Below are 23,348 nucleotides of genomic sequence, written 5' to 3'. Positions count from 1 at the left end.
TACTTTTCTTTGTTCATGCAAGAACCACATTTGTACCATATGAAGCATTTAATATGAAGTATTTGATTTCAGAAACAGCTGTGCACCAAGGACCTCGGGCTCACAGGATTCCGGGGTGGCAGTAGATGATGGGTGCTGTGTTGATGTGACAGCCATTCAACTATGATGTGGACATCTGTGTCAGGCTGAGAGCTATCTTCTATTAAATTATGTCACTGTTATGCCTTTGTCCTTTTTCTGCATTGGAGGCTGTCATGGCCAACCAGTGGTTGACAGTCTATCTCCTGCCTCTGTTTCCCAAAGGCTCTTCCACCCCTCATCACTTTCGTTTGTTTTGCACCTTCAACACTTCCATAGCCCGTGCACTGCTTTCATTTTGTGATATACACTATATTACCAAAAGTATTCGCTCACCCATTCAAATGATCAGAATCAGGTGTTCTAATCACTTGGCCTGGCCCCAGGTGTATAAATTCAAGCACTCAGGCATGCAGACTGTGAAACAAGACATTTGTGAAAGAATGGGCCGCTCTCAGGAGCTCAGTGAATTCCAGCGTGGAACTGTCATAGGATGCCACTTGTGCAACAAATCCAGTCGTGAAATTTCCTCGCTCCTAAATATTCCACAGTCAACTGTCAGCTCTATTATAACAAAATGGAAGCGTTTGGGAACAACAGCAACTCAGCCACGAAGTGGTAGGCCACGTAAAGTGACGGAGAGGGGTCAGCGGATGCTGAAGCGCATAGTGCAAAGAGGTCGCCGACTTTCTGCACAGTCAATTGCTAGAGAGCTACAAACTTCATGTGACCTTCAGATTAGCCCAAGTACAGTACGCAGAGAGCTTCATGGAATGGGTTTCCATGGCCGAGCAGCTGCAGCCAAGCCACACATCACCAAGTGCAATGCAAGGCGTCGGATGCAATGGTGTAAAGCACGCCGTCACTGGCCTCTAGAGCAGTGGAGACGCGTTCTCTGGAGTGATGAATCACGCTTTTCCATCTGGCAATCTGATGGACGAGTCTGGGTTTGGAGGTTGCCAGGAGAACGGTACATTTCAGATTGCATTGTGCCAACTGTGAAATTTGGTGGAGGAGGAATTATGGTATGGGGTTGTTTTTCAGGAGCTGGGCTTGGCCCCTTAGTTCCAGTGAAAGGAACATTGAATGCTTCAGGATACCAAAACATTTTGGACAATTCCATGCTCCCAACCTTGTGGGAACAGTTTGGAGCGGGCCCCTTCCTCTTCCAACATGACTGTGCACCAGTGCACAAAGCAAGGTCCATAAAGACGTGGATGACAGAGTCTGGTGTGGATGAACTTGACTGGCCTGCACAGAGTCCTGACCTGAACCCAATAGAACACCTTTGGGATGAATTAGAGCGGAGACTGAGAGCCAGGCCTTCTCGACCAACATCAGTGTGTGACCTCACCAATGCGCTTTTGGAAGAATGGTCAAAAATTCCTATAAACACTCTCCTCAACCTTGTGGACAGTCTTCCCAGAAGAGTTGAAGCTGTAATAGCTGCAAAAGGTGGACCGACATCATATTGAATTCTATGAGTTAGGAATGGGATGGCACTTCAGTTCATAGAATGAGTAAAGGCAGGTGAGCGAATACTTTTGGTAATATAGTGTATATCGCACACACCTCATTGTTCAGTTGAGCTCACATCAGTTTTGACAGATTACTTGTTATGTGTTCTAAACAGCGGCTCGTCAAGAACCGGAAAACGAGAACCTCTCACAACATTTATCAGACTTTTCAGAGTTTTCAGTGTCTAAAAAGGGCCAAATGGGGACAAAATATGGACAAAGGCCAGCCAGAACAGGACATACTGAAACTTAAAAAAGGGAAGGAAAAGGTTCTGGGATATTGGTGCGTAGAAGCAATGGAACACTGAGATCATCCGACTACAAGAAAACAGTGAGGAGTCCAAATAAGACATTCTGAAACTTACAAAAGAGAAAGAAAAACATTTCAAATTGTCGGGAAAATTGACTGGAGGAGTCAAAGAGAACTTGTATGAGAGATGAGAGCTGAGGACAGACGGAGAGGACAGGGACACACTCTGTGCCAGCAGTCACTACTTACATAGCCAGACACCGAACGACACGGTAGTATACCTATTAATAGTAAGAGTAACAGCATGGAAGGATTGCATCATTGTGACTAGACTGCCAAAATAAAATCTAAGAGCTCAATTAAAACAATCATTTACTTCTGACAGTAGGATGTCAGAAATGTCACATGCATCACAGGAGTTTTAGTGCTCCAAAGCAGGTGAGGGCTGTGTTTCCATTACATGGACTGCACCTGCTAACACCTCCAGTGCATCGCTCACATGCTGGTTGTGTTTTCAGTAGGACCGAATGTGTGTGTGTGTGTGTGTGTGTGTGTGTGTGTGTGTGTGTGTGCGTGTGTGTGTGTGTGTTCTGCATCACAATCTGTACAATCCAGCAGAGAGAGAGAATGCCAGACAGAAATTACCAGCAAGTCTTACATCAGGCCAGACTCCACAAAGAGAACACATGAAGACTTGTCACGTCCTGACCTCTGCTGGTTTCACGTGACACTGCAGGACAAACCTGACATGAACTGCTGTGAAGGAGATCCACCACGAGGTGGAGGGAGGTGACCGCAACAAACTCTACTACTTGCCATGAAGCTGTCAGGATCTCTGCTGCCACTTGGGCAAAGATGAATCACCTAACAGTCACTCTGTTCTGTTTTTTGTCCATGAGAAGAACAATCATCAGTCAGATACATGTCCCATTAAAAATAATGCTAATGTTGTCAAAACGGTAGTCTGGAGTGAGTCAATACAGTTTAATACTGACCTCACTGTTTATATAAAAGACAAGGCAGAAAGGCGGTTTTCTGAGAAGTCAGGGGTGTAATCATTAGGATGTTCGCTCAGCACATTTTTCGCGGGCTCGACTGGGTACATTTTGACTGAACAACATGATGGATAAAGACCCATGATTAGGGCTGGCTCAGTGTTCTGTTGGTGCTCCTGGCACTTGGTTTCTTAAACTGCTGAGCTATAGTAGAGTAGATTTAGAAGCTTCAGCCCATGTTAGACCAATTTAATAAGGTGTGGCTCTTGTTATGAGAAAGTAATTATCATTTGAGTAGTCTGACAGAAAAAAAATGTATGATGCAAGTAATCAGAAAAAGTAGATTATCATATCAGAACTAGTGATATGCCACCTCACACAAAGGGCCACATCACATAGGAACTAAGACCAACCATCAAACAGAAGCATATTAGTCCTGCAGGTGACATTTGTTTTCCCCTTGGACCATGACGAAGGATCTTGTACAGGTCATACTTCCGGTGAGGCTCCGGGAGTGTGCAGAGGAGAGGAGGAAGTTGGGAGAGTGCTCCAAAACAGCAGCCAGAGTCTCAGGGTGCATTGTGTCACTCTGACCCCACTGATTCTATGTACAGTGTGTTTCGCTTGTCAATATGACTACTAGAGTGAACTGCAAAACCATGTTCAACTGAGTGAATTAACCGCATTGAGAAGGTTGCAATCCAACAGCAGCTTTTGGTTTATTGTTTTCCAACAAATAAACTCTCATATACAGTAGGATAAACACACTGTGTTTGTGATGTAATGTGAAATTACCTGCCGAGCACCAAACGCTTACAAAACTTTGCCAGAAACAAGTAAGGCGGCTGGTGAAGAAGCAGCTAGCTTAACTGGCCGGAGACCCTGATATTTTGTCGGTGGAGACCAAAACAGAGATCAAACAAGTGAATATTGGACTTATGTTCATCGGGTGGCAAAAATGACGATTCCTGTGTGATAATGTTTCTTTAGCTAACAAGTTATTGCTAGCTAAAACAACTTCATGACAACTTTAAATGGGCTGCTTAACTTGTATTTATATTTTTTTAAGCTCTTCTGCCCCCTAATGATCAGACCTCTGTTAAAGAAGCTTTGATGGCCTTAAGTTATCTTTCTGTGGTGCTCTGGTGACTCACTCATGATTATAATTATTAAACAAAATCAATGAGGTTTTAATACAAACTTGGAAATTAGCTCAACTTTTTTCCACAACTGAATAAACAAGCTGTTCTAAAAGGAAAATAAGGTCCCCTGCCAACTATTTGAAGCTAGAAAGGTGGCAGGGTTTTATATTTGTCTGATTTTATGGTGAGTCTGTTTTTTCTAATACTTTGCAATCGTGCTGAATGATAACCCTCCATGTCCAGTTCACAGACCCCTCACAATACTTGCAGTAAATGGTTGGCCTGCATAAGCTCCATCCAACACCTTTGGTTTACCATTTTTATTTGACCTTGAATCCAACAAAATCCCATGAAAACATGTCCTATGTTGTGTCCAACTCCGAACTGGCCAATGTATGTGGTTGGTGAGAAACCCAAAGCATTCTTGTACTTGAATGTCTTTATATTGGTTTTTATCTTCCAACTTATTAGGCTCAAGGGAACAAAAGCACAGTAAGAGAAGCAATGAGAAGCGTGTCTTAGAATGACATTGTGCTTTCTCTTCATAGATCTCTCACTGATAAGCTGAACATAAACCACAGCAGTCTGTGTTTTGTCAACTTCCTTGAATCCGACGTGCTCAGTTTGATGGTCCAGCGTAAATCATTTAGTCTGTGACACAGTGCTTGGCAAGCTCTTAGTTACCATTTACAGTATGACTCATGAGGCCAAATTTAACTCTACTTGTTGGCAGATATAACAGGTGCTTTGTCTGCTTAAGACCTCGGGAATATCCACATTACTTAGATGTACCAGACAAGGCTGTTTCTGAATGGTCTTGGAAGACTTCAACACTGTGACGAATCCATTTTAACTAGAAACAACATCATCTTTTTAACCCAGTATTTGATTACAATGTTTAATATGTCTTCTGCTAATTGTCTGTGTGTCTTGTGCAACATAAAGCACATGGTTTATTAATAGCCATGGAGACAATCACTCTTCTTCACAGCATTATCCAGGTTGAATGCTGTAATTAAAGACTAATTTGCTGCTTTGATTTGTTTTCACTTTTTGTCTCTTAAAATAGACCTTAATTACACAGGAGCTTGGGGGTACTTCACAGTAAGACTAGAACATGATTGAAAATTAAATGGTTCACCAGCTTTGTAAGCTTTGGTCTTCTGACAGACTTCTAAAGACCTATTATGGTTTCAATGTTTTCCTTTCCTTTGGTGTTTTATATACATTCCTCATATATGTTCATGCAAAAGATCTTGAAAGTTATAAAGTCTGCACCAACAAAAGCTCTTCTCTCCCACAGAAAACTGCTCCTTAAATGCCTCGTCAGAAGTCCAGCCTTTAATTCTGTGACTTTTTGACATCACACTACAACACCACACCACATATTTGCATTATTTATGCCTAGCAGCTAGTGTGGCGCGTTAGATTTGAACGCCTGCTCTGTGGTTGTTAGAATTGCTGGCTCAGGCATGTGTGAGCTGACCAATCAGAGGAGACTGGGTATTTAGGGGGAGGGGCCTTAAAGAGACGGGAGCTAAAACAGAGCGTTTCAGAGAGGGAGGTATACAGAGCTGTAGCAATGGAGAGAATGAGAAGACCGATGTGTCTTGTTTTTTTTTTTTGTTTTGATTTTTTCACATTAAAGCATGTAAACCTATGCTAGTAGTATCCCACAATAAAATTATAAACTTCTCCTTTAAGGGGCAGTCTTAATGTTTATTTTAGCCGAATATAGGGTTGCACTGGTACACCGGTGTAATGATATACCATATATGAAAATGTATGGTTATCACACAATACACATTTTCATATATACGGACATTATATTTGTCTTTGTCAGTCAAAAGCACCAACACACTGGTGCCTGGTGTACATGATTGCGATCAACTGCATTTAATCTTCAGATTGTGTCAGGTGCTGCCCTCTTGTTCTCATCTCTCTCAGTTGAATAAAAACTGGGATTCAGCTCAGACTTGTTCCCACTAAATCAATTACAAATTCTTGGTGTACAAAAACAGAAGGGTTTTAATTAAATACTGCAAAATAAAAACAAAAGAATAAGGCAAACAATTTCCATTTGTTCTCATTGTTTTAGTTTCTATTGCATTTGAATGACCATATTATCCACAGCATAAAGGCATTAATCTACATTTTCAGTTATAGTTTTTTTTCTATCATTCACGCATGGTATTTCCAAACAATAAAGTGCTTTTTTCAAAAAAAATAACCATCTCTTTAAACACACTGAGAAAACACCTGCGACGCTCCTAGACAGTGGCAATCGTCACACACATTTTTACACACAGACACTCGATCCCACACACGAGCAGACAGTAGTTTGACCCTGCAGTTCACATACAGTGTATGCTTAAACGCTGTGCTTTAGACTGTAAATGGTCTTAAGTGTACAGGTGTGTGTTCGTTTGGGCAGAAGGTTTGTGTTATAGCGTCCACTCTGGTGATACATGCTGTTTTTTATCTTGTTAAGAACAGATAAGAGAAGCTAATGAGCATACACACAAACACACACACGGCGACACAGAAAACACACTCTGTTTCATCAAACCCTGTTTTGACCCCATGTCTCTGCACAGCTCGCCTCTTGTCTCAAGTGTGAGTCATGTACTTTAGTCCTACAAAGAGCACCACTCCACGGTTATGAAGAAAAGCTTTGTGTTCTCTATGCTCATAAAAATAATTTTCCTAAAATAGTGACTCTCATTATTTCAACTACATGTTCATTTTCCATCTAATTCTTTTACATAAGTTCAATGTAAAGGGTCACATTTAGAGATCTGTCCAAGGCCACTCCAAACAAATAGGGGGCAGCACAACACTAGAGTATCCGCTGACTGCTGCTGACTGCAGCTGACTGCAGCTGCCATTTGCTAGTCAGCTCAGTTAGCCATGCAGCTAGCGGTTCAGAGTAGGCGTATATATAACGAAACAGGATGGGTTGGGGGCTAGCTTGTTAGCATGCTAACTTTAGCATAATGTCTTATTTCCTCATATTCCAGTGTTGGTGGAAAATTGGACATGACAGTCACCTGGTCTCCGAGCTCCCAGCCTGAACTGCAAACTGAGCTAACTAGCTAGCAGCAACTGCAGTTAGCAGCAGCTAGTGGTCACTCTGGTGATGTGCTGCCCTGTATGTCTTTTGAGAACAAATTCGACAGCAATTCTTACATTTTGCATCTTTAAATCTGACACTTGACACTGAACATATGTAATAAAATTTGATGGTAAATGTTCATGTAATCAAAATATTTTGAGTCAAGGCAAACTATTTTTTAATGCAGGGGCAGTCTTCAAAATCTGTTTCATACAATGAAACTACAGAAAAAGGGGAGGAATTAATCATTTTGTGACGTCATTTTAAAAAAAAATATATATATATCAGCCAGACATTGAACTGAAGTCCTGGGTCACTTCCTGAACTCTAATTGTGTGCTACATAGAATGAAACTACAGCTTAGAATTGCCCTCGAGTGCGTCCCTGTAATGTTTAGGTTTAGTGCTTGTGCCGGGACTGACATGGAGGACTGCATCGCGGTCGACAACCACTTGATGCCCCGATTTTCTGAGCCCCTGTCTTTTACAACTGACCACTCATACACACTCTCCCACATCATGAGACAAGGGGACCACATCACAGACCTGCGCCCCTTTACCCCCAACCCCCCACTGTCCGTCCACCGATTCACCATCCCTCTCCTTGAAATGAAACCGACACCAGAGAAGAGTAAAACAATGATTTCTCACTATACCACAATGTCACTGATAACTGAACAGGCAAAACTGCAACAAAATCAAATAAAGGAGTCCGTGTTTTCAGCTGTCTTGTCTTCATACATGATTCAGTGAGAGGTCGAAGTCCTTTTTCTTCTTCTCCTTCTTCCGTTTTTTTTTTTTTTTTTTTTGACACGGTACGCAATTCCGATCTCTCCTCCCCCACATAATCCAGTCCATTGTGCTCTTTATCTGCCACCTCTTTGATCTGCAGCCCAATCACATGGCAGGAAAACATTACATCACACAGCCAGTGATGTACAGCTGACACCGTAAAAAAGTGGCACGGTCGCTGCCGAGATAACTGACAGTCTAACAGTGTCTCCCTTTATGATCTCGGCGTCCATTAGCAGTTCAGGAAGGCACATCTCCAGTGATTAGATGAGATTTATGTCCTGCTGTTCTGAGTGACAGGCACTTGAACACCTTTCTGCCCCGTTGCTGGGGACACACAGATAAGAGCATATTAGCCACGTACAATATTAACAAATTTGACCAGACGTGTAACAGTGCATCGAAAAAGCTAGGACAGTGAAGAAGCTTACCCAGTTTGTACTTCTCTTTAGCTTCAGCTCTCTCTTTGGCATCAAAGTACCAGACTGTGATGGCGTAGCTGTGAGACACAAGGAGGACAAAGAGATTTTAATGAGACTGGCTGTTCAGACCTGGTATCAACATGCGTCCTGAGGGATCTGATCTGTAAATTGCGTGTTGGGGCTCCCTTAGGGTTGCGGCAGCAGACGTCTGTTTCAACTAACAAGTAACAGCAATGTCCCCATACTCCCTTAACAAATTGTCTGGTTTTAAGAGTAGCTGCATGAGGATAAACATAATGAATTTTGAGAAACGGCTATGGCAAATTCTAAATCACTTGTAGCGTTTGTTTGTAGCATCTCTTTGCCAGCCGGTGTTCATGTCTGCTTCCCTGTTTTCTGCCTCCCAACGCACAGTTTCAACTGCTTCCCCATTCACCAAAGAATATTACGTACTGATGGTAAACATGTCTAAATGTATAAATACAGTAAACATTAACTATTGAATGATCCTTCTGAGTCAACCTGGATTTTGAGACTTGCGGAGAAACTGTCTAAATGTGGTGAAGCGCTGTCTGCAACACATTTGTAACTGTTTGGACCTTGCTGTTAATTCAGCAAACATAACACATGAAGATATGTATTATCTTGTGTATAAAAATGGTTTGATGTAGGTGTGTATTTGCACATAGAGTGCGCAAGTGAGATGTAATCATGAAGACACTCATGACTTCTTAATGTCAGGTGTGAACTGACGGGCTTGAGGCTGTCGGTAAAAAACAATCGTGAATAAATAAATGATGAGATCAGTTCCACTTCAGCCTGGTCAAATGTGTCCCTTTAAAGGCCATGCAACTATGTGTGATAAGGATGAACCTGCCTGAAAAATATCAGCTCAAAAGGGTAAAAACTGATCTTAGAAAGATACTCTTTTGAGGACAGATGAAAATGTCTTGTGTGACATAAAAAATCTAGTCTTGAAATGTCTTCACTGGTGAAGGGTTATCTGGCTGTCCAGGGTAGCAGATGTGTGGAGCAGCAGAGGGTTAATGTCTCCAGCTTCTAGTCTCTCCTGTGGGGCTGTGTTGTTTATTCCTGTCTCTCATGTCTGTGCCTCTCCAGCACGAGTCCTGCAATCGAACCTTCCTCCCCTCTTCCTCCCGCCGACCCCCTCAGGAAACACATACTTCCTGCCTCCGGCTCCACCTCGCCCCCCAGCAGTCAGATGGAGAGGAGAGGAGAGAGGAGAAGAGGAGGGGAGGAAATGCAGGAGTGGAAAGGTATGTGTTGAGGACGCAACTATCCACTGATGCGATTTAAAAAGCGGCGTGCGTGTGTGTGTGTGTGCAGGTGCGTTCAAGCATTTAAGTGTGCCTATCTCATAAGAGCATCAAATAAAGTTCAGCAGATGTGGATCTTGGTTTCTGTTCTTCACAATTATATATATTTTTTTGTCACTTTTTAACTGATTTAAGTTCCTGAGAAAAATCAGTTCCTGACCTGAGGAGAGCTGGAAAGAGGAAACAGAAAAGAAAAGACTCTTTCCTCGTCTGTGTGTGTCTGCACGTGTGTGTTTGTGTGTCTTTGTGCTATTTAACCTGCTGGGCTATATTACAAAAATGTATAATTAATGTAATTTTGTTTTCAGTGCAAACAGTGTTAAATTATTTAAACACTCATTTGCAGTTTATTCCCATTATAACCAACACATCATTAATTATATTGTGTGTATTTACACAGGAGAGTGAACTAAAATATGCTAGATTTACACAACTGGCAGTCCTGGCAGCGTGCCCTGCCTCTTCCCATACAGAAATAAAATCCTGGCATAACTTTATACGAGTCTGTGTGCGAGTGGACTCGTTTGTAGTGCGTACTGACCGAGTGGCGTAGGCTGGCTTGACTTCGTGTGGGTTCCTGCGGTCAGACCAGAAGATGAGCAGCCGGTCAAACAGAGGTTCGATGTTGGCTACCACACTTTTGCCCTCGGGGTAGATCTGCAGCATCCCTCCTTGTTTCTACAAACACACACAGAGAGCACAGCCACAGTCACACAAGCAACTCGGTGTACAAGAATCCAAAGAACTGGAAATTTTGCTTTGAGAAAGTCACACTGAGAGACTTTCAAGCACTAGATAAATAAAAGGTGCACTATGTAGATTTGGGAAAGAAAACTGAGAATGGTAATATTCACAATGTTATTAAGGTAATAATACAAATTCAGATCAATCAATGAAAATCTTTCTATTCCCCCCTTTTAAATGCATATTCACACTTGAAATGTACCTTGACATCCCAGTTCTTGTTCAGATAGTAGATGCACGTGATGCAGCGTCCGTCGCCGTTTGGGTTGTCAACATGGCGGACGTAACCTGCCCCGTTGCCTGGGTAACAGGCAACCATGGCCTGAAAACCAGAAGGAATGGGATCGTTAGTTGAGCAAAAAGTTCACATGATGCAGTGTCAAAACAATAACAAGGTGAGACAGCAGTGACTTAAGGTATTTATCTTCCTTATCCGATAAACTAGATTATTTTTCTTGTGAAGTGAATTTTGTCCTGAGCTGCAACAATGAGCCAATAAATCAATTCGTGGAATCAACGTAAAACTTCGAGAGTCTGCCCTCCATCCACTACTCCGTACTAAGCTATTCTCCAGTTGGACCATTACGATCATTAATGTTAGATTTCCTGACGTAATTTGTGTCACGAGAGGGGAAAGGAGCGGAGAAATGTGTCAGAGTTCAGCCGTTGTTCCCAGCTACAGAATGATCTGAAGATTAGAGTATCCACGTTCAAACAATGGTCTCGCGCTGGTATTTCCCCTGCATGACGTCTCTGTGTTTTGTAGGCCGCGGAGAAGGAGAGCGCCGCTCTCTCCGGGGAGCCCGAGAGGAACCGAGACCTGCGTGAGAGCTCTTCAGTCAATGCGCATTCCAGACCAGGGCCACTACAGGTCCACGTGACTGTAAATGCGCTGCAGCACGGCCTGTGTTACTATGAAGCGTCAGCCTGCACCACCAGAGAGAGAAGCTCATGTTTCAGCTGTGCAAACAGTTTCCACACAAGTCTTTTCAGCTGATTCGCAGGCCGACTGACATCAGCCTTTACTGGCAGGGGGAGATTTCAGATGATGATAGTTGGCAGCACGTCGAGTAATAGCTTCAGTATTATCTCCCCGGGCTGACGTAAAAAGACAGATCCTGTCACTGTCTTGACTTATATTGTTCTGCATGGGAAGAGTTTCAGCATCAGAGTCGCCACATCGCTTCAGCTGCATCCCGGCCCTCTATCACTCATGAGTAACAGGTTTGGCACAGCTGCAGTATCGACCTGACACTTAAGCTCAGTGCGAGAGCCTCAACCCGGAGGGTTTCGAAACAGAACTCTCATGGACTTCTACAACGTGTTCTTGTGTCGCTTATGCAACTTAAACAAAAGCAAGGGCAGGTTTGTTTTGTTTTGGTTTTTTGCGTAGGAGGGCTCCGGTCGCTCCCCTCCGACTCCTCACTGTGGTGTTTTAATCGTCATTCACAGCCAGGCGAGTCCGGTTGTGTACGACTCTGTTCAGCTGCCATCGCCGTCATTGTCAGCTCTCATTAGCGACAAACGGCCCACAGTCGGAGCTCATTAACCTCCGGACCTTTTCGCTCCGGGCTCCAACTGACAACCAGACCTGCTGCGTCAAAATGAACATATCAAATGTGCGCAGAGAGAAAGAGAAATGTGTGCATGCACGCAGCGATCATTAGAAAGATAAATGTGATATGAGTTATTACAGCTCGTCAGTCATGGGAGAGAAGCTTATCTTGTTATGAGGGATCTGTTTAGCTAATGATGTGCTTATTAAGGCTGTCAATTTAGGCCTTTGAGTTCATTTCTGTGTGCATGTGTGTATTTTAGTGCGGTCAGTCTTCCTCTACAATCCCATTCAATTGTCTATACTTGTTCTTTTTAACATCTGAACTATATTAAGATGTCTAAATGTCAAATCCCAAAAACATTTGGAGTTACTCAGCTTTCAAGCCAAGTTATAATTAAGCCTCGGCACTGGTGAGCCCGGTGATGAGGAGAATCGAAGCTTTCTGACGTTTCCTTAACGTTTTTTTATAAGGATGGAAAGCTGGGAGTCATTTACATCAGCCAACACACTTATAAACTGGACTGGCACTCAGAGCGTCCACCTCAGCCAACGCCCAACAATCCTCTTTTGTATTCACTCACAGATACAAGCCACCTAAATAAAATATAATCTCGGTTTTATTCATCGAGATCCATACACTATTGAGATATTAACAGAAATGTCAGGGAGAAAACGCCCCATCTCGCATCGTTAAAGAAAGCGAGAAGAGTTTCCTTCATCCAGATCTGCACCAACAGTTAAATGGGTTCACTCTGGGCTGAGACCCATCCGCCACCAAAGTTTGGCGGAAATCTGTTCAGCAGTTTTTGTGTAATCCTGCTGACAAACCATTTTATGTTTCCATTTTTCCACTGGGAGTCGGAGCTATGAATGACGTGATACCAGAATGTAGAACTTTCGGGCAGAACTACACCAGTAACCTTCTTAGCGGAGGTCCATCATTTTCACAATACTCATGGCATTAGATTTTCTTTTTAACATTTAATATATTGGACTAATGAAATGGGCAGTCATGATTTGTTATAGAGCAGTGTTTTTAAAGGGTGGGTCCTGTGCCACAGGAACGCACATGCACAGACAGTCCAGACTATTGTTTCACATTATTCCACTGACTGACAGCTGGGAAAGACCGCGAGTAAGAAAAACAAACTCAAGGAAGCACGTATTGCATTCGGTGAGAAATGCTCAGTGGAAACAGACTCTTTTACTAAAAAAAAAAAAAAAAAAAAAAAAAAAAAAAAGCATAAAAAAACCTCCACAGGGTGCAACTTCAATTAGACTTTGTTTTCCAGTGTTCAAACCTGTCGAACCAGAATTTCTGATGACAGATATGAATTACCCCATAGTACCCCTATTTGCTCACCCAGCGAGATTATCACCACTTATCGCCATGTGAAAAAAAAAAAAAAAAGGCCTGCAGAGAGAAGTCTTCTTTTAGCACACTGCTGTCAGTGTCAGGTTCAACATATGACCCGCTGTCGCACTTCTCGTACCAAGCTGACTCCACCTGACACTCCGTCTTGTAGGGGGAGGTGGGACGGGTCTTGCTCTGACAATTTCCTTGTTTGTTTTGTTTGTTTGTTTTAAAAATGTACACAGGTGATCTTATTTAAGAATGACGTTAACGTACATATATGTTTTGAAACAACAGGAATAATATCCACCCTCTTACCACGAAATTGTCATGTAAATACAACTTTCTCATGAAGTTATTGTCACTACCGTCAATACTAGGGTTTATTTTTTATTTTGATGACAGCAATGGTTATGAAATATATTCAAAATAAACTGAGCTCAACGGTGGATTTTCTCTATGTACGTATAAGGATGAGAGTGATTATTTTCCCAGCGAGCATAGCAAAGCTTTTTTTTTTTTTTTTCCCCCAAACTGGCAACAGCCTTAACAGCTGTAATTAACCACAATTTGCATGTAATATGCCACACCAGACAGCTCTGCCCTAGCCTGCAGCATAAACACATCACACACACAAACATGCACACATAAAAATACACAACATCTACGCCAGAGCTGACGCAAGACAGGCATCTAATCTAAGAGGAGAGTTACATTATTTAAAAAAAAAAAAAAAAAAAGATTTGAATTAATCACACATCAGGAGTATTTCAACTTGTTTCACATACATCCACATGACTTCCCTCTCTGCCTGTCAGCAGACACACACACACGCAAAAAAAAACATTTAGACACACAGCAGGACACGGCACGTCTCGATCCTATCTGCCCTTTTCTTCCATCCTGGCTCCTTCATCTCTGCGCCCACAGTGAGCACTAATTGGCACCGACCACCTGTCTGCCAGGCACCAGCATTAGTGGCCCCTAATGGCATAACTGGGTAGATAGCCGGCTGTCTAGGTGATGGCTGGGCAGTTGGAACAGGCCGTTCTGGACGAGAACCAAAATAAAACTCCAAATGCTGCACGCAGATTCTGATAAGAGGAATGATCGTGGTGAGAGGGGGCAGATAGGCCTTGAACAAAATACCTCCATTACTGCTCGTCAGGGAGAGAGACTGATTATGTAAGATTTACCATATTTGCTGGTCTTTGGTCCTCTGTGATGCTAAACTGAATACCCTTGGGTTTAGGACAAAAAGATCAGCATTCATCTACCAGTGTCTGATACATTTTATGGACCAAACAGCGTCTTAAAAGACAATGAAAATAATAACCACAGCCCTACAAATGGATGCCAGATCAAACAGTTGCAGTCATGCAAAGGCAGCACTGGGTGACTTCCACTCTAGTGCGCTGCTTCAGGACTGTGCACAGCTTTAAAAAGAACCGACACGTGGATAACTAGTAGAGACACCTTCTTCAGTGAGCTGAACTGGTCCTGTTTGTGCATACAGGGTCAGGCGATCCAGGGAGACGACAGAAGGAGCCGTCACTTCATCTCCTCTCTCAAAAAAACAAAACTTCATCTTCTAATCTCAAATCTGACAGACATTTTTTTCCCCACGTTATCGTCAACCCACGCAGATCATTTTTGTGCAAGGTTACACGAAGCCCGGTATTGCTGGGGTGCTAAAAAGAATGAGTGGGCAGCCCGCCGTGACTTAATTACTGTAGCTGATAGCAGAAACAATTAACTTTGAAATGGCATTCACCAAGATACCAGATTAAATGTAGATCATGTGCGCTTCCCCTGATGAGCGCTGCAGGCGCGATAAGTCGAGAAGACAATCCTCCTAATGTATGAAATGCAAAGATTCACCAGACTAGTGTCCAACTGAAACCTTCAGCACAGAACCCTCACGGACTTTAATCAACAAAACTGTGACAGTAACAGGAGGTTGGACATCAACACGACCATGAACTAGAGCGCTACATTACAAATTTCTGATTAAGTTGGCCTTGCGAGAGTCCATAAGCTTTTCCAAATTACACAATAGGACAGCACCGTGCCTTAGAAACCAGCATCGAAATCTGTGAGTCACTCTGAATGTTTGGGAGCGGGGCCAGGGGTCTTGCTCAAGGACACTGTCGTACCACAGATGTTTGCAATCTTGGGCTGGGCTGGAACAGCTAAGCGACATAGGGTGTGGTTTAAATTTGGATCAGCTGTTATTTTTGTTGTTGTTTGTTTGTTTTTTAATCACACAGGACTTGAGAGTTAAATAAAGTGAATCGTGGTGAGCTGCAGCGTCAATCCAACCTCATATGCATGCCGTCCTCGCCCAGATCATATCATGACTCATTATTCAGACACAGACTTTGAAGGTCAGAGGTTGGACTATGGATCCGTAATTTTTTTCTGAGGAAGTAATAACCAGCCTCTTAATAGATTTATGGACTTGCATCGACTCAAACAGCAACGCTCGACCGGCCTTTTTTAATTTCAAGATTTTCAACTATTTTGCCTCATCGTCAGGTCTTGTTTCAGACTAGTGGAAGGAAAATGTCCAAACCGCACGTTTAGCTCAGAAGTATCCAAATTAGTGCGTATTTAATCAGATAACGCCTAATATGCACACTTAAACACACTTTCTCAGAAAACTTGAAATACAAAAATAGCTGCTGGGGAAGTTTCGTGGTGTTATCTATTAAAATCTTGCCTCCTACTTACAGGAAAAACTGGTCTATGTGTGTGTGTTTTGAAGGTTTGTGTGCTTGGTTTCATCACTACGGTTACCAAGTATCAGCCTCTTATAGCTGATGCTGAGTCACGTCCACACAGCACCGGCTGACGTGATATCGGCTTGTGTGTGTGTGTGTGTGTGTGTGTGTGTGTGTGTGTGCGTGTGCGTGTGCGTGTGCGTGTGTGTGTGTGCGTGTTTCTGTAATGTCCAGAGGTCGTGATCCAATTCACCGCACTGCTGTTATTGGTGGGAGGGACCATATCTGGAGAAGATGCTTTGACAGATAGAAGAATTGTAAGCATGATCAAATATTCATTGTGTTATTTAGTGTTAATATCACACTGGTTATTATGTGAACATAAACAAAGAGAAAGACAAAGTGCTAAAGTGTGCGCAGCCCTCATGAGTCAATCCTGCTATGGCCCCAACGGCACTCATTAAGAATGAGTCACCGCTGAACATTAGGATGGAAAAACTCTGTGTGTGTGATTCTGTGTGTGTATATGCATGTATGAAATAACGATGAATAATAAAATGCTTTATATTATACATATGCTATACATGTGTTGTGACAAATACCGAATGAGACTAAATGTGTTTTCACTTGTGTCTGGTCGGTGGTTGGTTTGTCAGCAGGATTACACAAAAAAACTGCTGTAGAGATTTCCATGACACTTGCATAAAGGGTAGGCCCAGAATAGACCTGATCAAGTGCTGGTGTGGATCCGGATTAAAGGACAGGTCCAGAGATTTTTTCCGCTTTCATTAACAATGCGAGATATGGCCTTTTTAGTTATATTTTACAATTTCATCGGGGAATAAAGCATGGATCTTGATTTTCTAAATTTTATTCATTCAACTAGCTGGTGAACTTAATCACCAACAGGACTACTTCATTAATTACATTTTTGATTTGAAGGTCGCAAAGTGCTGTGCACATGAAAACTGAGGCGCTGTTCCCATCATATAAAAATATTCATTAACTAGTAGTGAATGTAGGCTACATTAATACCAAAAGGGCACATTTTCTCTGCCGTCCATCATCCATCTGCTCACGCTAGCGCCGGCGTATGCAGCTGCGCTGAGTGTGTGAGTGTTTGACTTCTAGCTCCTGCCTGTGTGGTGGCACTGTTGAGCTCGAGGAGGGGCATCTGAGGACACGCTGCTGCAGCAGACATTCTCATTATGCCGGAGCTTCTACTGCATCGTCCCTCCTCGCTCGCTCAACGCAAATCCTCCCACTCCTCCTAACACTCTCACTTCCAGTCTATCCCCTCCCCTCCTCATGTGTCTTGTTACCCTGCCCTGAGTTGTTCTCTCTCTTCTACCCCACAATGCAAGACTTTTCCCAGCATCTCCTTCGGGCGTATTAACCGAATTGTCCTTTCATTGTTAACGCCGTAATCCTTCCCGCTGATGATCTAACGGGCAGCGGAGCCGGGCTCCTGCTGACTAACTGTTAGTCAGGTTGCAGCGATATTACGCCGCTGCTGGTGAGGCATTATTTCGGGCGCTGCCAGCCCCTCTCCTTCTCTCTCCATCGCCCTCATACACAATGCAGTGCTCCGACTCTGTATGGGCCTGTTACCAAGGTAACGGCTGGGAAATATTTTGTCCGAGTGCCGTAGAGGGGTTGATAAGATGAAGGAGAAAGAGGGTGAAGTAAAGGACAGGGGGAAGGAAAGGGAGGTCAGAATAGAGGAGAAGATGGAAAGTGACTAAATGAAGGAACGGGGCGGAATGAAATCAGGTTATTGGGGAGAAAAAGGAGAGGTCGGAACTGACGCAGTGACCTTCTATCTGGATGTACTCCTCCCTGATCTTCCTTTTTATATTACCATCACTTCCCCTCCCTCATACAGACTCCATCATCGTATCTATCACTACGCTGCCTCCCGCAGTCCTCTGTCGGCCAGGACATTCTGTTCTGTGCAGCACTGAACTTTTTGTTATGTACCAAGGGCAAATAGAGAGATAGTAAGCAAAGACCAGTTTGGATTATGCACCCTTTGCCAGAGAAACACTCCAGTTAGCCAAATAAGTGGACAACTTAGCAAGGAACAATTAAAGATAACAATACCGAACGATAAGCTGCTGGAAGGTACAGACGGACATGTCACAGACATGACAGACAACTTCTCTTGACTTTTTTCTCAAGCCCCTTTTGAGTTCTAATTCAAGTGATTGAATAAAAGAAACGTGCCTATCAATCAGTTTCATATTCACTTTGGGGCTGAACAAAATGGTAACACAAAAAAAAAAAAAAAAAACAATAATAGTGTTGCTATTTTCTTTGATGGATTTTATAATTTTGGGTGATTAATGATGATGACTGATGTCACGTTTGTATGTCCCAAACAAATGCGGTTTCTAACATCTGGAGAGCGAGATTTGTAGGACAGCTGTCTCGGCACACGTGGATATAGCACTGATGTCTCGGTTGGTTGTGCAGCCCTGGTTCGCTTCACTGAAGCATGCGCTGATGGACGGCATAACCACAAGCAAATAAAGCGACTGTGTTGATTTCACCAATTAAATCCTCTTTAGGCTTCTCTTCTCGAAGGATCAAGAAATGACGGGGGGGGGGGGTGTTATTTTCTTTTCCAAAGTGAGACGGCGTGAATGCACGTATGGATGAAACTCAGCAGTGTTCCGAGCTGCAGATTTGGCGCCGAAGCATAAAAACAATCTTCAGACATTTCTCTCTCCTGCACGACTTTGACCTGACAGCAGCTTGGTCGTACGTGAGAGAGCAAAGGCTGCTGGTGCGAGGTATGCCCAACCAATTGCTGCTCAAATACAAGCTCGTGCTTATGTCAACGACAAGGTGCACGTGGGGGTGCGACTGACTGAGAGACGCGAGGGGTGAAGACCAAATACGATTATAGCACTGTTTCATTTATAGTTGTTTATCGCTGTCGATTAAGCACTGCAGAAGTTAACCTGCGGTTGCCAGGTAACAGCTTTTCAGCCTAATTTAACCGTAGTGCTGTGACTACTTTTCAGGATCAGGTCAGACCATGTACCGAGATTTATTTTTGGATTTCCAGCAGTTTGACACAGTTAACATGTGTAACGCTGTCGGACCGGCGTTGTCCGTGAGCACTGCGGTGCTTGTATTTTGGCTGTACTGAACACGGCGGCTGCTGGGACACCGAGAGCGTGTTGGGTAACAGTCTAGACCGGCACATAATGGTTAACTCACGGCTGATAGGGGAAAAACCAGTCGTAGTTACAGCGCAGAGTGACGGACAGGAAGGTCACTCGTGTTACTTAATGTGAGTGTTTTTCACTCTGTGGCGCGGCGTTACCATAATGTTTAACACCAGGAGATTCAGCCAAGATTGTGGAGAGCATCGTCTAGTTTCAGAATGGAGAACAGGCCAGGCTGCAATCACAAAGGGTCACTGACATCGCCTGGCTCAGATAACCCACGACTGCGTCACTACAGGGAGGAGAGGTGGGGGGAGGGTGGGTTTCTCTGTCTTTCACGCAATGTCCACGACAGCTGTGCGGAGGACAGAGAAATCGACTGGCTGCCTGGCCGGCTTGAGACTGCGATGAAGAGGAATCAAAACAGTTAAAGGCAGCTGAGCATTTGAAAACTATCGGTGGGAAAGGGAAACCGAGGCATGCAGAGCAGTCGCGGCGAAATAAAGAGAAAACAGGGGGCCAAGAACAACACTCCCACCACGACGGCACCATGTTTTGCATGGGTGAAAGTGGTGATAGGAGAAGTTGTCTTCAAAGGCAGAGAGAGACTGATGACAGAGGAGATACAGCCACAGAGAGGTTTTATTTTTCTTCTGGGTACCAGAGGCAGGGACAAACTTAGGCAGGCCTGAAGCCGGGCACAGGGCCAGCTTAGAGGGAAGGCTCAGCCTGCAGTGCCTCCTTATCGAGCTTGCGTGTGCCAGAAACACCGCAGGGCTCATCCTGACTGTCCTACCTGACTCTGAGCTCACTCTCCCATTGTGGTGTGAAGGCAGAGCAGAGCAGACATGACACAACCAACCACTTACTCCAAACTTAATGTCATCACTCCTTTGTCAGCTTTTTTTTTTTTTTTTTATAGCCTCTGTTTTTCTGTTGTGGATGGAAAAAACATGCCCCACCTTTCCCCCACCCCGTTTCCTCACCTTAGTGCGTCCATTGATGACACAGTCCCCCAGCTGTCCATTGGCAGCGCTGTACATGACGGCCTCGTCAATGTGAGCCATCAGCATCCCGATGCTCATGCAACCGGGCTCCCGTCCCTCCACCCAGGCGATCTGGTCGCCCCGGATGCTCCGAGAAGGTATGCTCTTCTGGCTCACCAGCTGCCCGCCACGAAACTTCCCGCTCCGGTTTAGGAGCTCCACCTCCTCCAGGACCCTGTCGCCCAGCTGAGGGCCCAGGAAGTTGTCCTTCACACAGATGCCATAGTATTTCATGCAGGGGACGATGTACTGCAGGGCTATCCGCTCTGCTGACCAGCCGGCCCCTGCAGGAGGCGGCGGGGTCGGGATGCTGTCAGCCTCGACTGGGGAGGTCTGGCTGGAGGCAGCTGGTGGGCCCAGAGGGGCCACTTTGAGTCCCTTGTGCTGGTTAGTATGAGGGGCAGGAGGGGTGAAGGGAGATTGAGGGGTGACAAAATGCACATGGCCAATGGTCATTTGGGAGCTGCTGACTGGGACTGTGAGCGAGGCGACTACTCGGCCCGCTCTGGAGGCTTCTGAAGATTTGTGAGCGACACTTCCATCAGCCAGCCTTCTCCGTTTAGAGTCCGAGTCCCCCGGGTCCACAGAACTCCCCGACCCGGATGACCCGACCACGAGCCCAGTAAGGCTACCTGACCCCATGTCCCGGTTCTCCCCACCTCTCCGCTTCTGCTGTTGGACCTGTCTGGCTTTCAGGTCACCATTGATCCTCCTCATCACCGAGGGGCACTTCTCATGAGCAGTCCGGTCCCCGTTCTCCACCAGACAGGCTCTGCTGGTTGGGGGGTACATGGGGCCGCCTGTCACCCCCGCCTGCCCCTTCATCTGCGCCGGGTAACCGTTCGGCGTGTGGGCCAGAGCTCCGGCGTGGCTGCCTTCCACGGTGGCGGACGGAGACACCACCCCGCCGCTGTAGAGCGGCACGCCGGTCTTGGACTGCTTCGTCGGGGTTGTGATCGCGGGGGAGTCGGTCTGCGAAGCCAGACCCGCCAGCAACTCCTCGGCGGTCGGACTGCCGACCGGCGCCGCGCAGAAGCCGTTCAGACCCATGTCCGCTCGGTGAATGTCCGCGGCTGCACCGACGAGCTGCTGCTGCCCGCTCGTCCCTCTCTCGTGTGTGGGTGAAAAAGCGACGGGTCCGCGGGAAGAGCTTGGGTTTATAAGGTCCGTGTGTCCCAAGCTCTCCATTTCATCTCGTCATCGGCTGGATGCGCACGTAGCTCACGTCCTCGCTTCATTTTCTAGCTGAGCCACTGCTGTCTCTGATGGAGAGGAGCTCTGCCACAGCTGCGAGAAGTTTCATGCCCCGACCCTCTTCCTCCTGCCTTTATTTCACCCATTATCCTCTCATTTAATGCTCTTCAAATGCGTTTGTATCCCTCTTATACACATTGTGGGGCTGTGTTGGGTGTCTGCGGAGAGTAAATGATACACTTTAGTCCTATTAATAGCACAGCGCAGATCACTTGCCACAGAGCTGGACTTCATAAATCTACAGCATTTATATGTTGCAACAAATTTCTATAGAGGTATTTATAGGCCTGCTGTTAACTGGGGGCGAGAAAAACAGTGCCAACAGGGAATTTGTAGCCTATGTAATCACAATCACACAAAATAACAAGAGCATTATATCTGCGCCTCATAAGTTTTAACCATTAACGAGGGGCAAAACAGAAAAATAAACTCACTTTAACTCACTCATATTGGACTGAAACACCATTTTTTTTACGACTTATATTCCGACTGCTGATTTCTGAACTTAGCAGCCTCATGTTCACGTCCCTGCTTTAAAATAAAGAAATAACACACACACACCAAATGCATGGATCCGCTTAAAAACACACATTTCAAAAACATAAAACGTGAAGCTGCAATGTCTTTAAAAAGAGAGAGAGAATATACAAGCGTGCCTCCAGGAGACCACAGTCCGCTGCTTACCTACGGCAGCCGACAGCAATGCAAATCCACAGCGAGCGTACGTGACAGGCTGAGAGTACGCATGTTATTTCCGGGATTCTCTTGCCCGTGTGTGTGTGTGTGTGTGTGTGTGTGTGTGTGTGTGTGTGTGTCATCCAATTTTCTAGGCGGTTATAAATAATATCCGAGAGCGCGAACGCGACCGACGGCTCCCCGATACCGTCCGAGCGCACAGACGGGACGGTGGGAGCCACGCAGGGTCCCCTTCAAGGCACCTCGTAAAAAAAAAAAAAAAAAAAAAAAGCGCTCCCTCCGTTGTGTCAGCGAGTGCCCCTCACTTTCCCTCTGTCTCCCCCCACAACACCCGCTCCTCCTCCTCTGCTTCTCCACTCCCTCCTGTCATTTACATGCACGTGGGCCATGTGACCAGCCGCCGCTACAGACAACCGCAACTGCACTGAGAGGAGCCGCCCTGCACACAGAGAGCGACGCCGTGTCATATAGGAACAAAACTTAAAAAAAAAAAAACACTATCGTATTTATTGTATTGTATGTTATTATCATACTTTCCCGTGAGTGAATAATCTGCAGGTTCATTTCACGCAGATTACTTTTTGTGTTGTAACGAGTAACGTAAACAAGACCAAGACAGAAAGTTAGATTAGTTCGACAAAAAAGTATGTATCATAAAAGTAAATTCCATGAACAAGCATTGACATGCCTTTAAAAGGAGCAGGAAGAAGTAATCCAACTCAGACAGTAATCATAATCAATTTACTTCCACTCCTGAACATAGATAGATAGATAGATAGATAGATAGATAGATAGATAGATAGATAGATAGATAGATAGATTTTGATTTTGAATATTTTTCATACACAGCCGTATGCATGTACACATATGTGCTCTATACATACCTATATGCACACACATCTACGTACATACATACGCTAGCACACATACACATGCACATACATAGCGTATGATATGATATACATGACCTGTTACATACATACATATAGTGAGCAAATGTTACATATCTTAAGTTATTGCCGCACATTTATATTTCATAATATATTCACATTTTGTATTTTGTAAAAATGAAATAAAAGTTACTTTTTCATAAAAGCTTTTGTTAACTTGAGAAAAACTTGCTGTCCTTTCCTGGCGCGTGCAGACCTAA

General features: G+C 44.4%; 1 protein-coding gene across 2 annotated transcripts; it reads right to left on the bottom strand.

Annotated features, from left to right (window-relative positions):
* Positions 1–5,990: 5,990 nt before the first annotated feature.
* egln2 (egl-9 family hypoxia-inducible factor 2) lies at positions 5,991–22,929 on the bottom strand. Of its 2 annotated transcripts, XM_037071991.1 has the most exons (7): positions 22,187–22,929; positions 21,937–22,033; positions 20,189–21,660; positions 10,594–10,713; positions 10,189–10,325; positions 8,320–8,387; positions 5,991–8,215 (listed from the first exon to the last, which is right to left on the bottom strand). In XM_037071991.1, the coding sequence occupies exons 3-7, from the start codon at positions 21,434–21,436 to the stop codon at positions 8,163–8,165; spliced, it is 1,626 nt and encodes a 541-aa protein (XP_036927886.1). In that variant the 5' UTR covers positions 21,437–21,660; positions 21,937–22,033; positions 22,187–22,929; the 3' UTR covers positions 5,991–8,162. The 2 variants fall into 2 exon arrangements, with proteins under 2 accessions (XP_036927886.1, XP_036927879.1); XM_037071984.1 differs by lacking the exon at positions 21,937–22,033.
* Positions 22,930–23,348: the final 419 nt, after the last annotated feature.

The sequence above is a fragment of the Acanthopagrus latus genome, chromosome 2 (genome assembly GCF_904848185.1).
Source record: "Acanthopagrus latus isolate v.2019 chromosome 2, fAcaLat1.1, whole genome shotgun sequence".
Lineage (NCBI taxonomy): Eukaryota > Metazoa > Chordata > Actinopteri > Spariformes > Sparidae > Acanthopagrus > Acanthopagrus latus.
Note: the sequence above shows the minus strand (reverse complement) of the source record. Positions and strands in the feature narration are given on the sequence as shown.

Bases quoted from the DNA above. Each gene is read 5' to 3' on its own strand.
- egln2 (XM_037071991.1), bottom strand. From the start codon at position 21,436: ATGGAGAGCTTGGGACACACGGACCTTATAAACCCAAGCTCTTCCCGC. The intron at 10,714-20,188 runs GTGAGGAAACGG...TCTGGTTTTCAG, and splicing joins TCATCAATGGACGCACTAAG to GCCATGGTTGCCTGTTACCC. The intron at 8,388-10,188 runs GTCAGTACGCAC...TGTGTCTCACAG, and splicing joins AAGCCAGCCTACGCCACTCG to CTACGCCATCACAGTCTGGT.